Source organism: Ambystoma mexicanum, chromosome 14, assembly GCF_040938575.1.
Source record: "Ambystoma mexicanum isolate Mex_15411 chromosome 14, UKY_AmexF1_1, whole genome shotgun sequence".
Taxonomy (NCBI): Eukaryota; Metazoa; Chordata; class Amphibia; order Caudata; family Ambystomatidae; genus Ambystoma; species Ambystoma mexicanum.
Window position 1 is genome coordinate 112,178,994 of NC_090940.1, and position 16,257 is coordinate 112,195,250.

Consider the following 16,257-nt stretch of genomic DNA (forward strand, 5'->3'; position numbering starts at 1 on the left):
CTTGTTCAAGTTTAATGGATTGTTTTGTAATGCCTGCATTTTTTTCCTCCCCTTATCTGGCTCTCTTGCCAACTGGTACTGCGGTTGTTTTCCTTCTTTGACCCTTTGGTTTTTCTCTGGCAGGATCATCTGATAAGCCCAGCTGAGGGACGCAAGAGCTTACCGCTGTGGCAGGGGCCGGCAGATGGTTTAATTGCATGGGGAGATATGTGGACTTCTGGGAAATGAAGTTCAGGAAAGCGCCAGGTTATGTTCCCAAGTTAAATTGGTAGTTTTTCATCGAGAGTTTCAGCATGTAAGCAAGTTTTATTTTTCCTGGAACTTTTGCTTTCCTAAAATCTTGCTGCTGAGCTATTTATGTTTAATGTTTATTAAATAAAGAAGCATAATGCTCGCCTCTGTGTCTTTATTGGAATCAAGACTTTTCTAAAAGTTACTCTGGAAAATCTTAATTCTTTTTTACTTCCTTTGAACAAAAGCAGATCCTAGAATTTCCTCATCCTTAGCAGAATGACTTGCATAATGGCGGAAGCCAATCTTACGATGCCAAGAGACTGCATGGTTTTATGCGTAATGTTGGCCACAGCAGTGCCTCAATTGTTTTGAATGTTCACATCCCAGCTAAATTATTACCAAATGAATCCCTCTAGATTTCAATCATTGATTTGTAGGGACGGTATCCCGTGGTTTAAACGACAGACATTAATTTGTAGTAATTTACTTTCAAAGTGATTACTTCGAAAGTAGTTGTGGGTTAAGGTGTGAAAAGGGGTGGGTAGTAGTGAAGGGAAAAAAGGGTTGTGGGGGGGCACATTTTTACAAAATCGGGTGGGTTGGATATATTTGTAGAGCAGTTTTGTTTTCTTTCTTTCCCATTATCTTTCTTTCCTTGTCAGGTATCTGCTGTCCATCAGTCTTTAAACCTTGCATTTTTATTCTCTGTGTCTGTGATACTGCAGTCATCAACTTCTTATCTTTCTTTGTTGGAGGTGTGTGCTGAGCTCAGTCTTTACAATAATGGGGCTACCTATGCCTCTACCCCATTGCCTCACTTTCCTATTATTACAATACTGAGGTGAAGGCTTTCTTTCTCTGGAGCTTTATCACTTTTAGCTTTATATTCAGCACAACTTTCTTCCTCTACTGTGGGCAAACCTGAGCCACTTGCCAGCTCTCTCCCTCTAGTGGGAAATGTTCTGCAACCCATTTCTGACCTAATTTTCCTCAGATTGATCTTGGCAGGAATAAGAAGATAAACGATTTTCTTACATCTACTCTATGCATTTTACTACCTGAATCTAATTACTTGTGTTTGGCGTGGTCTAGTAGTAGTACACATTTGAAGTCTGCCTTTTGAGTATTTTTAGAGTAGTCTCTTAAGGGCAATAGTTTTAGTTCCGTAATATTAAATGGAATCATATTTAAGATGCATTTGTCATCAGACTGAAATATGTATCAGACAATGTATTCAATCTTTGATTTATTTTGTCTTTTATTGGCTTTTTGAAAATTGATTCAGTGCTTCTGTGTTTGATATTGTACAAGTTTTATGGATTTTGCCCAAAAAGACTTTAATTGATGATATGTTCTGAATGTTTCACAAATTGAAATCCCCCTGTGCTGTTCGGCCCGCTGCCCAAGATTACAAAAGGGCTGTCTGCTATGTTGGGAAAAGGTATTAGTAGTGTCATGGCGGGCCACTGATTCTGCGATCTGGCTTCTTTGACACAAGTGAGTGGTTTGCTCATCTCAGCAGCCGAACACTGAGCCTGGATGTTTGATTCATGTGTTTTCTTTAGTTGCCACAAGACTCATTTGGATCCAGTTCACATACTGGTTTGGGGGATTGTGCAACTGACATTCCCTGCTCACAGAGTCCCATTTTAGGCAATGAACCGCAAACAGGGACCACACTGTTCAGCAAGGGGCCTGTAAAACATTTCATAGGTCTAACTTTCTTGGGTTTCTGCCCTCATGACAGCCTAATACCTGCACACCTCGCTGGACCAGGTCTCTGTTTCATGGCATTCATTTTTTAAGGAGTTGCATGAGCATCTGCTGAACCCTCCGGTCACCTGATTAAGCACTGGGGCATACTCCATGTACCGCCTTCCCTGGGTCGCATCACAAAGTGGGTGGCTCCCCATCGCCACCAATGTTGCCCAGACTCCCTCAGTGGGCGACCTACAGGTAACTTTGTCATAGTCCTCACTCAGACTTCTATTTTCCCATGCAGGGAACAGTGCTAGTCTCCTACTTACTTTTAATGTGGTGGATTTCCCTTTTCATAAAGGCAATATTATTAATTCTACCATAGGGTAATTTCACCAGCTATCACTAGATCCAGGCTCATTACTGCAGTAGTACCTTGCATTCTCATTAGAAATCCCACCACTGATAAAGCAACCGAAGAATGTGTGTATTAATAATGTATATGTTATGTAAATATGCTTTTATACTGTGCCAAATCACCACTTTAAAAGTATCAGAGTGGATAGGTTTGTCCGTGGAGCCAACTATACACTGAAACCAATCTGTTGCAGCTTGCTATTGAAGGGCTGCACCCTGTGGGCATGATCATGGCTAGGGTGCTAGGCTTTTGCAGGGAGGCTACCTTTGAGTAAGCTGCTAGAGGCAAAAGCACTAGTTTCACTGAGTAACATTTGGATATTTCTACATGCCTGGTTTGGCAAGGTCCTAGTAATGTCTTAAGTGCCTGGAATTGGAAACCTTCCATCTTTCCACTTTGACCCGTAGGAGAAGCTGTTACTGGTGATCCTTGGGCAGCCAATTCCAGGATGTGATTTTGAGCACTGTCCAACTATTCTCGATAGTGCATATTGATTGTGGTTATAGGAAATCCCAACCTCCTATCAGAGAGTGTAATAACCCTGGTGTGGTTCAAATTAACATACCTAGAATTTGTGATGGGAAAGACTAAGACCCTGCCAAGCCCATGCTGAAGATCTATGTGTTGTAGGACTATCTCTTAATATCTATATTATATACAAGGTGTAGTACCTAGCGCCATCTCTCAGAGAGGATCATATATAGGGCATTTACTCTAGGAGTAGAGATTTCACCAAAGTTAAAAGTGATTCTCCAGGTGGACGTCTCAGGTGACCAACAGCCACAGTGTACATGTTTGTGTCAGCTACCCCTGCGTTTTGTCGCCATCTGAACACAGCTTGATGACAGTGTTTAGGTTAGGAATGTCAGTGTGAGGTGAGTCACATTAGACTATCTTTTTTTCATTAAGCCTAACAACCCTTTATAGTCCCTTGTAGGTGACCAAAAGGGAGATTATTTAGTAACATTCCGATTAGTAAACTCTAATAATGTGAGCGCCTACTCTGTCTAGATAGTCAAAGTCTAGCCCCACCTGCAGTGACGATTGGCAATAAAAAAAATCTGAGAATTAGACAAGTTTATACAATAGATAAAATAGTGTTGCGCTTGTTAGAAAATTGGAAGAGTTTGGTGCAAAGCCCTCTTTTTAATCCTCTGCTCTGAAAAGTTTACTATAAAGAGTATTTATTTTGCCATGGGACGACTGAGCTGCATGTGCAAAAAAATATAAATATTGTCCAAAACACATGTAGATGTCAGAAACGTAATTTATTTATTGAGCATTTGTTGGGCGCCTGTACAACAGAATATTGTTTCAATGCGCCACAAGGTACAATGCGGAGGGAACAAGGGGAAGAAAATACATAATGGCAAGGATGGCAAAAAGCAGAAGAATATAATCGTGGTCCTACTAGACCTTGTGGCATTTGGACGGGCAAGTGCTGTGAGAAGAAGTTCAAGAAGCGGGGGGGGGGAGAAGGCATGGGCAAGTGCTAGTGAGAGTTGGGGAGAGAAGTGCCTACGGTGCCTGGGGAGGAACCGCTGGTTTAAGTGCGAGGGTGGGGGCGTCCCACGGGAGGTTTCCGGAATTATAAAGAGGTCTGGCTCAAGTCTGAGAGGCTGTTCCAAAAAGGAACCAGCAGGAGAGAGCGCCTACCACTCTCTGCTTGGGAAAATGTTTGACAAGCAGAGAGTTGGAGTTAGAGGAACGAAGGATTCTAGCAGGGAAGTATTTAGGGAGAGAAGGTTGGAGAAAGCATGGTCTCAGAAAGCCTTATGGATGATGCAGATCTTGAATTTGATCCTTGCGAGAGATTTTCGGGCTGGAGAAATACGGTCCCTGGGCTTGAGGCCAAGGATAAATCTTGCAGCACTACTAAAATGTATATATAAAATATCCTCTGCATAAAACTTGATAAACAGTAAGCCATTAGATAGAATATAATTCTAGAATAAATAATCAACATTCTTACTTTCGTATTGCCAACCAAATATGGTGAATGCCAAAATGACACTTTAGCCACATAATGACCTCTTTCACAGTAATTCAATAGAATAATAGAGCTGCTGGCTTATCGTCTTTTTTACCCGGGCCTTACCCCGAGCCTCAGCCTCAGTTTTGAACTTTCTTCTTCCTCCCCGCTACTGTCATGTCCCCTTAAACCTCTATCTTTATAGCTATCTTTATAGCCGCATCCATATAGTAGTGGACTAACTTGGGCTTGTTTAACACTGATCCAGATAGGACAGAACAGGACACAGTACTCTAGTTCATGGATGACAATTGTAAGCAATACTTTTGGCCACACTAGTTTTGAAAAGCATCTGTATGACAGCTATATATCAATCCTGTGTTTTGAAAGATCTGGCAATTCATGAAACATTCTGATGTTAAAAACCTATTTGCTTGAGCTGCTCAAAGCTTTTGAACTGTATCTGTAAGCATTTTGGTACAGAATACAATGCATAGCATCATATGAATAATATGGCTGCTTCACACTTCCAAAATAATATTTGGAGGTGATTCAGAACAGGCAAGGCCAGTGAACAAGTCTAACAATGTAGTGGAAATTTCATGTCGATTTCTGCTTAATTTACATGAAAAAACATTTACGCATCCTAACATTAGAATGCATTTTTCAAAATGGATTCAACAAAATCTTGGCACATATTATTTCAGTATTTTGAGAAGGTGAAGAATTTCACTGATGCACAGGATGAAATCGGAAAAATATTTTATTTTATTGAAAAGAACATGCAAGCTTATCTTTAAGGTGCAAGCGGAACCATTTCATGAATGTGCAGTTGAGAAATCAGAAGAAATATTTATTTCACAGAAAGCGTTCATCTTTAAGATGTAGGTTGTTTGACTGAAACCTCTCAAGACAGGTAGTAAGTTTGCCTACCTTACAGACCCCTAGTTTTATCTTGTTCCTGTTGGCGTCCATCTCCTCCCAAACATCTCTCTCTTGAAGACGCATATGCCCAGGTGATCCTGGTATCTTCTCTGGAGAGACGCCAATTGGGATTCCATTCTCCCCGTCACTGAGGTGCTCATCAGGAAATACTTCATCTGTGTTTTCCCGCAATAAGTCTCCGGGGATAGGGGTGGCATTGGCGATTCTGAATAGAAGAGCAAAGGAAAGTGACATATTGGATACAAGACCACTTTCATCATGAGCATGTGGCTAATTTATTGCAAAAATCATTTATAAATGGAACTGATGTGCTGAAAGTGTTTGCTGCATTATAATAAAAATAAGTTCTATTGAAGGAATCGTGTTACCGTTAGGCTTTATCAGAAGACACATTATCTAAATGATTCATAGCTGGCACCTAGAGCAAAGAGGAGATTATCATAAAACAGTGATTGTCCAGCTTTAAGATTTTCAATGTATTTATATGCCTAGATGAATAACTGCCAAGATACCATGGAATCAATCAGCAAAAAGTATAGAACAGGGGAGGGCAAGGTGTGTGGAGGAATGGATGCTTAACTGAAATGGTTTGGAAAGTGGGGTTGTGTACTAGAGAAACACGTTTTGCATTTTAGTCCTGGCAGTAGGTTGTGTAGAATAATTTAGAGGGCCCACCTCCACACGCAATTATTATGTAGCCGCTAGATGAACATTCCATATTTTCCCCGACCCACTGTAATTTAATAAACGCACGGTCAATGTCCAAACACTCAACCGAAATATACAACCTCCTATCTGACGGAGGTATTGACATCCTATTCGTCACCGAAACATGGCTAGACGACATTTACAAGATCACCCTCAACAACTGCCTGCCGGAAAACCTCAAATGCACCCAAGCAAACTGGAAAAATAAAAGAGGGGGGGGAGGGACTGGCAATCATCCACGAGGAACACCTGGCTATCAAACTGGAAGATCCACTAACCATTGATAAATGCAAATCCTTAATACTGAGCCTATCAGTAAACCCCATAACAAACCTGAAATTCATACCGATTTACAGACCACCAACCTATGATGCAAGTTTCGTAGACGCCTTTACAGAAGCAATCACCATCATCTGATCATCCTCAGACTTCAACATCTGGTTTGATGAAGAAACCACAACCACACAAAATCTTTACCCGCCCAACTAGCAGCACTAAACTCACAACAACTAATCAAAGGAGCGACACACTCTGAGGAGCATACACTTGATGCAATCTTCGCCAATAATAAATCCATTACCACGGCACCCCAATTCAAATACTCTGGAGCGACCACCTCATCATTCCATTCATAATCACAATGGCCATTCCAGTAAACAAGCAACAAAACAGACCATCAATCACCATGAAAAGAAACTGGAAAACCATAAAAAATTCAACCCTAAATGAATTCCTAGAATTCAACAAACCACAGGCAACAACTATGGAAGAAGCCGACATGGACAAAAAAAAAACGAGCTTTACTCCACACCTGGATCACAACAACCCTAGACGACATCACAAAAGAAAAACCTTCCACCACCTCACGTAAAAAAACAATGGGCAAATGGTTCACTCCTCTACTCAGCGCCATGAAAAGAAAAAAACGAAAACTAGAAGCAGAATGGAGGACCAACAACAACGCTGCAAACAAACAAATTTCTGCAACAGATCTGCTCATACAAAAAGGAAATACAAAAAGCGAAGAGGAAACACTACGATAACCAAATCTTCAAAGCACCAAACACCCATAAAGAACTCTTCAAAATAATAAACGAAATAAAAAACCCATCTGGATGCAACTACACACCAAATCCATCAACAAAACTTTCTAATGACCTAGGAGACCACTTCAAAAATAAAATCATTACCATCCAACAAACCATACAAAACAGACCACGCAACCCCCACTACAGACCCCACCTATCCTCACGAGGAACCTCTGAACAAACTACGAAACGTTCCAGAAATATCAGTGTAGACTTTCGTCAAACTGGTAAATCAAAGTAACAAATCAGGCTCTCCCGAAGACCCCTGCCCCCCGGACATATACAAATCTATTCTCATACAAGGAACATCCATGGAATACCACAGGAATGGCCTCAAACTTTCAATCGCAAAGGGTAAAGTACCACAGGCCTTCAAATCGGCGTACATTAGACCGCTACTCCAAGACACAGCAGGAAATGTAGAAGGCTTATCCAACTACAGACCCATCTCCAATATCCCGTACATAGCCAAACTGCTAGAAACGAACGTTTAGCACAAGTTGGCTTCAGGCCTATGAGAGGAACGGAATCAGCTCTCCTCGCTATATGGGACGACCTAAAAGCAATCTGTCAGGCTGAGAGGTCCTGTATCCGCGGAAGCTGCTGAACCCCCGACAATCCCCCTGAGATGTATTTCCCAGAACTAGTTTTCAATACAGCTCTGTAAACTACACCCCAAAGGGAAAGGGGGAATGGGACAACAAAACAACACCAGGCAGACTGCGTCAAGGCTAATCAGTGCTGAACCTGCAGAGGATAAAGAATAACATATACACTTTCTTAATTCACTTACTTAACCTTATGAATGGGAAGTAATTAATCCTTAACTAATAATTGAGAATCCTACCTGGTTCTTCTCTTGAAATTTCTTAGAGAAGCGGATAAGAAGCTGAAAATCTCTCTTACTTGCGATACTAGAAATTCCCAGCAACTTCTTACATTAGGCAAAACTGGAAGTTTTAGTTCTTTGTTTGTCTTTTTCCAACTTGCACTGGTAGTTCAATTAGATTGTCTTTAAAATGTTTTTTCTTGTAATATCAAAACTTTTCAAACTATTTATAATTATCTTGAGTCTTTGAATCCTTGAAGAAAGAGGAAAAAACGTGCTAACTGCACACGCAGGTTATTTCCATTAATCGTTGAACTTCACATAGAAATCTTCCTGGTTGAAGAACACGCGCAAACGGATGAAGACGCGCGATCCAAGTAATCCACACGCGCAAAAATCCACACGCGCAACAATTCACACGCGCAATGGTCCACACGCGCAATAATATTCTCCTGCGAGACACGCGAAATAAGAACACCCGCGCTATTGAGTTCAAAAGCAACGAAGTGATTGGCACGCGCAAAATTACTCGCGATGGAAAAAAAACACACGCGCACTCCCAAGGCACGCGACGAACAGATTCTCGCGCTTAAAATCACACGCGCTTTGTATTTCACACGCGCTTTGTACACACGCGATAAAAATCACACGCGCTTTATATTTCACACGCGAATTGTATTTCACACGCGCTTTGTATACTCGCGCTAAAAATCACACGCGCATTGTATTTCACACGCGCTTTATACTTCACACGCGCTTTGTATACTCGCGCTAAAAATCACACGCGCATTGTATTTCACACGCGCTTTATATTTCACACGCGCTTTTAAAATGGCACGAGACCAACCTCTGCTCGCGCTCGGAATACAAACGCTAGAAAGCACGCGCTCACTTGAATACGCACGTTACAGTCAAAATCTCGCGCTAAGGAACACCGCACTGGAAACACAAGCGTACACCGATAGTTCAATTGTTTTAGTTGAAACACTACTTTTAACGAATTTTCAAGGAGACTGTATTTAAGATGAACAGATTTACAGTAGAAATAAAGTCACTTATCTCCTTAGCGAATTCACAAAGATTTCCTGCTTTTCCTATCTTCCAAAACGAATTCCTGCCAGCTGAAGACTTCTCCTGAACCCCCAAGAAAGTAGCCGCTCAACTGCTGAGATCTGAAGGATAAAATCCACCAGGCCTAATACTAAAGCAGGAGCAGCCACTGAACACGTCCTCTCAGATGGGGTTTTGATGATGAAAGGCACAGAGTGACAGTTTAGAATGTTCATTGTTGTTCAGCATTGTCTTCTAGCCAATCAGAGCTGTCACTGTGAGGCTCCATCTTGCCTTGGGTCAGAACCAGGATTCTGAATCATTAAGTTAAGGCCTAACCAACTATAATGGAAAACTTCCCACCCACACAAAGCTAATCTGAAAAGGATAAATAATGAAAAGGAAACTTAAATAAGAGAAGGAAACCTGACAGTAACGCAGACTCTGACAACAATACTGCCTTCATACTTCTAGATCTATCCACAGCATTCGACATAGTCAATCATGACATCCTCATAATGAGATTAGAAGGACTGGGAATAACAGACACCGCCCTATTATGGATCACATCCTTCCTAACAGAATGCAAACCATATGGATGAAACCTTTCAAGTCCAACCCAAGAGACTCCACATGTGGAGTACCACAAGGATCATCTGTCTCCCCGCTCTCATTCAACATCTATCTATACCTATTAATCAAAATCATCAAAGACACGGCCTCTCCTGCTACAACTACGTTGACGAAACACAAATAATCTTCAAAATACAAGACTCCTGAGAAAAGAACACTACACTAGAGAACTGCCTCTGAGATATATTCAACTGGATGAACTTGAACCACCTCAAAATCAACCCAAGCAAAACAGATAATGATTGTCACAAAAAAAACAGGAGACAACAACTACATCCCCTGGCCAAAAGAACTCAGTACGATCCAAGTACCGTTGATCAATTGTAAAAAACCTGGGTGTCCTGATGGACAACAAGCTCACCCTAGAGCCACAAGTAAACGCTCTACTCAAGAAATGCTTCTTTCTCCTGCGAGCGGCAAAAAGGATCATACCATTCCTATCATTCACCAACAAAACACTTACCATCATAGCTCTTGTCATGTCCAGAGTAGATTACGCCAACAGCCTGTACCTGGGTATGCCTGACCGACTACTACAAAAACTACAATGCATACAAAATGCGGCAGCCAGACTCCTTCTCAAACTATCCCGAAGAGAACATATCACACAAGCACTAAAAAAAAAAAACGACACTGGCTACCAATAAGGCAACGAATACAATGCAAATCAATGTGCACCACACGCAGAGCAATACACAACTAAGGCACCAAATTCCTCAGAGATAAAGTACGCCTACATCAGCCAACAAGAACGCCAGATAAAGCAACGACATCCGCTTGGACCCAAAACCATACAACAAAAGAAAACTTGGAGGATCCTCTTTCTCTCACCAGGCTCCGAAAACTTCGAACGGCTTCCCAACGGAGATACGGAACAAATAACCATCAACTATTCAGGAAACTGCTCAAATCCTGGCTCTTCAATGTGTAACCAAAGACCACCCACAAGAACACACACACTGATAAAACAATGATTAATTTAGAAACCAATCCCGGCTCTCAGCAAGCAATCGAATACAAACCGGGCTTAAGGAACGCATTCCACGACTCATCAGACGGCACAATGAGAGATACGCATTAAGAGGAGGACAGTCAAGACTGAAGACCTGGTCAGAGCTGTGGAAACTCACAAGCAATACACTTGGAAATATGAATGGTGGCATCTAGCGTGTCTGAATGGGATTGGGGATGTTGGCTTGCAACACATCTCAATTGGATGTTTGGCAGTTGCCATGCCTGCTTGGAGTTGTAAAGGTTGACAAGTGACACATCTAGAGTTATGAATGATGACACGTGCAGCACTGGATGGAATGTTGAATGTCCCTCTCCCCACTAGGCAGGACTCCCAAGTTCGGATGTGCCCCTGTCTCTGTCCGTTATATGCTGAAGCCCATCCACTGTGGAGCCTAGACCTTTCTCCCACTATGCAGGACTGTCATAACTAGGGATAGCCTTTGTCTTTGCATGCTGTAAGGCGACTCTTCGTTTATCGTGAAGTCCAGACCTCTCCACAAAATGGCAGTGCAATCGAACCTAGGTGTGGTATACACACCTGTCCATTGTATGCTGAAACAGAGGCTACTGTGAGACCAGGGCCTCTCCATGAAGGACCCGTGAAATCATTGCACTTAAGCATACTGTGAAGATTACTTCTTAACCATATCAACCACTAACCAAAAAAAGAAACAAAAAAAAGCTGCATGCACTTCACCTCACCGCAACAACACAAACTGCACCAACAGCACACAAGGATTGACATTGATCCGATACTCGCACCAAAGCTCAGCACACGGGGTATACAGAGTTGAAGCTGCCAACAGCACACCACCCCTCTCACTATCCTACTGGCTCTTTACCTTACTAACCCATCCCGCCTTCTCTTTTGCAGATCCGCCAGAGCGCCTGGCGACCAACTCCGTTGGTGACGGTGCGCAGTACAAATCCCTTTAACATTTACCAGAGAGCTGCAGTGTCATCCTTTGCTCAAGTGAAATGTGAAAAAACAGAGAAGACTGCAACTCTTCAATTACACAATCTGATGCAAGCATTGAGCCACCTTGCTTTACTTTACAGCAAGAGACTTTTCCTCAAACTACAGAATTACAAACTACTAAGTCCAAGCCCCTACAGCCGACGCTACATTTCCAGCACTTCACAATAGTCTGCTCCTATCATTCCTGAAACAGAAAACAAAACCCGTCCTGTTAGGAGACTTTAATCTCTGGCTGGGCAGTGATTTAGACACTACTGCCAAAACAATGGAGAATACACTTGACACTTTGGGTTTCTCCCATCATGTTAGATGCCACTCAAGTTAAGGGTCATAACTTGTATTGGGTTTCCACCCTCGATTGGGTTTCCACCCTTAACGTGATGGTGAATAATGTAGATGTGTGGCCTTGCCCCTGCTCAGATCACTTTTGCATATGCTTCCAATCACAAGTTGGATTTTTTAACGAAAGAGCTATCCAGCCTAAATCACTTGTAGCTAGGAGAAGTCATACAAAATTGAATAAAGACACCTTGGGTCCCTGGGCCGAGGCCCTGAACACCAATATTGGAAATGTAACTAATTTTGAAGAGATGTCAGCCATAATGATGAACTCAGCTACAGAGAAGTTCGCTCCCATTAAAACAAAGTGAAAATAACAGAACATGGAAACAATTGGTTCTCTAATGACCTGATGGAACTTAAAGCTAAGAAAAACAAACTATTCCATGCATGGAGAAAATGCAGAGCTCCAAACAACCTAGAAGCATATCCAACTATTGCAGCGGAATCTAAAAAAGCAATCTTTATAGCAAAAAAGGAGTCACTGAATGACAGAATCATAAATGCTAAATCTGATTGTAAAGAGCTTTTTAAAATTCTAAAAGAACAATCACACATTCCAGGACCTATACAAGGCTCTATTGTTAAAAATAAAGCATGGTGTACTGAAATTCAACTAGCCATGTCCAATAAATTAGTAAACATTAAAGAAACAATAGAGATTAAAAAAACTTGCCCTGAACATAAAAGGACAGGAAGATAATATACATTGTCTGACTGCCAAGGATAAAGAATCACCTGTTTTCAGATTTATGCCAATCTCTGAAGATGAATTAGCCAAAACAATCAGCAAACTCAAAAGTACAAGCTGCAAATGAGACTCCTGCTCCTCTATTATAAAGGAATGCTTACCCATTCTGATCCCGGCACTCACCAAATTTGTCAATGCCTCTTTTCAGCTTAATCAGGTGTGAGATGATATAAAAAATGCGTGGTTCACGCCTCTCTTGAAGAAGCCCAATCTGTGTCCATTAACACCACCCAACTATAGACCGATCACTAACACCCCTTTTCTATTAAAAATTCTAGATTGTGTCGCATATAACCAAATATCCGTATTTTTGGAACAGAATCAAATTTTGCACAAATATCAATCAGGTTTTCGCATTAACCACGGAACAGAGACGGCCCTTCTTGCCCTCAAATCTCACCTCCTTCAAGGTATGGATAAGGCACAGATTGCTCTCCTAATGATTTTAGATTTTTCAGCGGATTTTGACCTGGTGGATCATTCCATCTTGTCCACCAGGCTAAGGGAGAACGCATATTTCTCTGAGGAAGCAATTCAATGGATATCCTCTTTCTTGAAAGACAGACAAGTCAGAGTGGCCAACGAGTTGGCAGAAGCCGATCCTATGACTCTGCTCTATGGTGTCCCAGAGGGAGCATGCGTGTCACCATGCTTTTAGAACATCTTTATGATCCCCTTCTTCCAGATGTTGGAAGAGGAGGGGATCATATTTGCAAATTATGCAGATGATACGCAATGTGTTTAACCCTTTTCGGGCATCCATCAAGAGGATGAAGCCTTCATTAATACAATTTATCTTAAAATCCAAAATTGGATGGTTACAATGGGCTGTACCTGAATAGTGCTAAAACTGAACTTCTTTTGGTGGGCTCACCCAGTAAATTGGACAAACTGGGGGCCGATTATAAGAGTTTCAATGTGGATAATTGTGTTATTCAGATCTTGAACAAGGTGAAGACCCTAGGTGTATACCTGGATAAACACCTGAATATGAAGGCCCAGGTGAACAATCGGATTTCCTCATCCTCGTATTTCATCAAACTCTTTCGTCACCTACGCCCTTTCATTTCTGAAAAAAGAATTCAGAAACCCTGGCTAGGGCCATCATCGGATCCAAATTGGATTATGGTTGTAGCCTATTGATAGGCATTTCGCAAGTAGTTTCAACGCCTTCAGGTGATCCAGAATGGGGCGGTGAGAGTAGTGAAGGGCCTAAGTAAAAGAGATCATGTGTCAGAGGCTAGAAGGAGCCTTCACTGGTTACCAATCAGGGCAAGAGTTTTGTTTAGGCTTCTTCTTATTACTTACAAATGAATTATGGGTCAAATGCCATTATACTTGACAGAAGTCATTGTCATGAAACAACGCCACAAGTTTAGGATCAGATAATACCAACCTTCTTAAAGTCCCGTGCAGTAACTCTAATAAGGCACGGCAGGGGTCATTTGAAGCAACAGCTCCAATTGCTTGGAATGCCCTTTCGCCCATGCTAAGAATGATAGCCTCGGCATAACGTTTTAAGAAGCAGCTGAAGACCCTGCTTTTTGCCTAGAGTGTTTTTCTTTTACATGCGCTTCAGCTTCTAAATACTCTGATTTCTGCCTCTCTGACTTTTCCTGTTCTATGTTTTCTGTGTGTAAATCTGCGTCCATCAGCCTTCGGGTACCAGGTGCGCTTTATAAATGCCTAAACATAAACATGTAGTCTAAACCCCCTTTCTCCGGCACATCAATGACAATGTGTTTGAATGCAAGAGTAGAAAGAAACCATCCAACTTCAGTTGAAGCATCGAGAAAGAAAACCGAAGTAGGAAATGGACCAAGAAACTAGAAATATTGTTCTAACTCCCATAGTAGAGGAGAGAGAAAAGCCTTTGTGCACAGAATATCTATGAGCGTTTCAACAGTGACCATTGGCAACCACCCAGACTGCGAATCACTTGCTCTTACCTGCATTATCTCCCATAACTCATCACTAGGCTTCCTCCTCCTAGACAAACTTTGCATTGTTGAGTTTGTCCGAGTACTATGAATCGCCAAAGTCCATTCTGAGATTTCAACATCTGGCCCGAGAAAGGAGACAACCAGGCCACAAAATAATTCTCTATGGATAGACCAATAACTACACTTTGAGAAACTCATCATTCAGAACTGGATCACATCCATCTTGGACATCGTGCTTCCAAAGAAACCTTTTAATAACTCCCAAAAGAAGAAAATGCTAAAAGGGTCCCCAAACTAAAGAGAATGAAAAAGGAAAATCGTAAACTTGATGAAATTTGGAGAAAGAACATACAAAAGAACAAACTAGCCTATAAAGTGCTATTCTTTTATAGGGCGGAGGTCATCAAACCCTAACAAAAAGCATGCTTTTCCTAACACACAGAATCAGCACAACAGTGCCATAAGAAAATGTTTAAAATCCTTGAAGAATTAAAAAACCCTACAGCTTGTAACCAAACCCCCCACTCCACCCCAAGAACTACGTGATCGTATCACGGACCATTTAACAGTAAGATTCTCAAAATTCAAGAGAAACTGAATAACAAAGGGTAGTACCTTCCAAAATCCAATGATGCACCATCCGCTTCTCCTCCATGCCCAGTCCCTCACTGACCTTCTACCGCTTCAGAGGACCGTCACCAACATCGACTCCTGCAACCCCAAAGGATCGCCAGCAGACCCGTGCCGTCCCAACCTGTCCGAATCTATCCCAAAACATCCACAACTGATGCCTCCTTTCCTCTCCTTTGTAAATGATTTTTTCAACACTCGGGTGTGTCCAAACTCTTCTGAAAGGCTACTTACAACAGACCACTGCTCAAAATATCCACAGCCAACTCCAATGTTCCGGCTTTCTACCGCCTCATCCAAAACATTGATTTCATTGAGAAAATATTGGAACAAGTGATATGGCCAACTGGGGATTTCATCAAAACAGCCAACCTCCAGGATAAGGCCCTACATGGCTTCAGACCATCTAGGTGTACAGAATCCACCATTCTAAATCTGGAACACTAATGAAAACACAGAGCACACTCATCCTGCTGGACCTCTCAGCTGCTTTTGACACCATCAATCACAAGATCCTTATAACAAGAGTGAAACATTGGAATCAAGGGAACATTGTTTCGACCACCGTGGACAATTCACTCATACTTGTATTGCAGTTGACTGCTAACCCTGCACTCTAAAGCATATCATACGATACTTGAAATTCACCCACAGAACCATGGCTGTCCATCTCTATTGCCAACAAGACTAGACTATACAAATCGCCTCTCGGACTGCCAAACGTACTCATTAAAAAACTACAAAGAGTACAAAAAGCAGCACCAGATTCCTCGTCTGGATAAAAGGATGTAAACACATCTCACAAGCATTACACACTGGCTTTTCGCCAAGGAGAGGACATTTTAAAATCCTCTGCATGATCCACCACTCCTACCATGGACAAGGCCCACTTTCTTTCATTAGGATATTCCAGCATTATTAGGATATTCCAGCATTAAAAGCCTAACAGGACAATGAGGTCAAGCAAAGCTGAAGTTGTAGTCCTGAACCTTAACAGGAAACAACGCCTGACAATTAGGAAACTGC

At 41.8% G+C, this 16,257-nt stretch overlaps 1 protein-coding gene across 5 annotated transcripts in view; it reads right to left on the reverse strand.

Moving 5' to 3' along the window:
• TTBK2 (tau tubulin kinase 2) overlaps nt 1-16,257 on the reverse strand; it is a 1,138,589-nt gene that overhangs the window by 330,791 nt on the left and 791,541 nt on the right. For all 5 annotated transcript variants that reach the window (XM_069638663.1, XM_069638662.1, XM_069638661.1 and 2 more), the window contains exon 12: nt 5,256-5,472. In XM_069638663.1, coding sequence (XP_069494764.1) covers nt 5,256-5,472 — 217 coding nt within the window. The remainder of the gene's footprint in view (nt 1-5,255; nt 5,473-16,257) is intronic.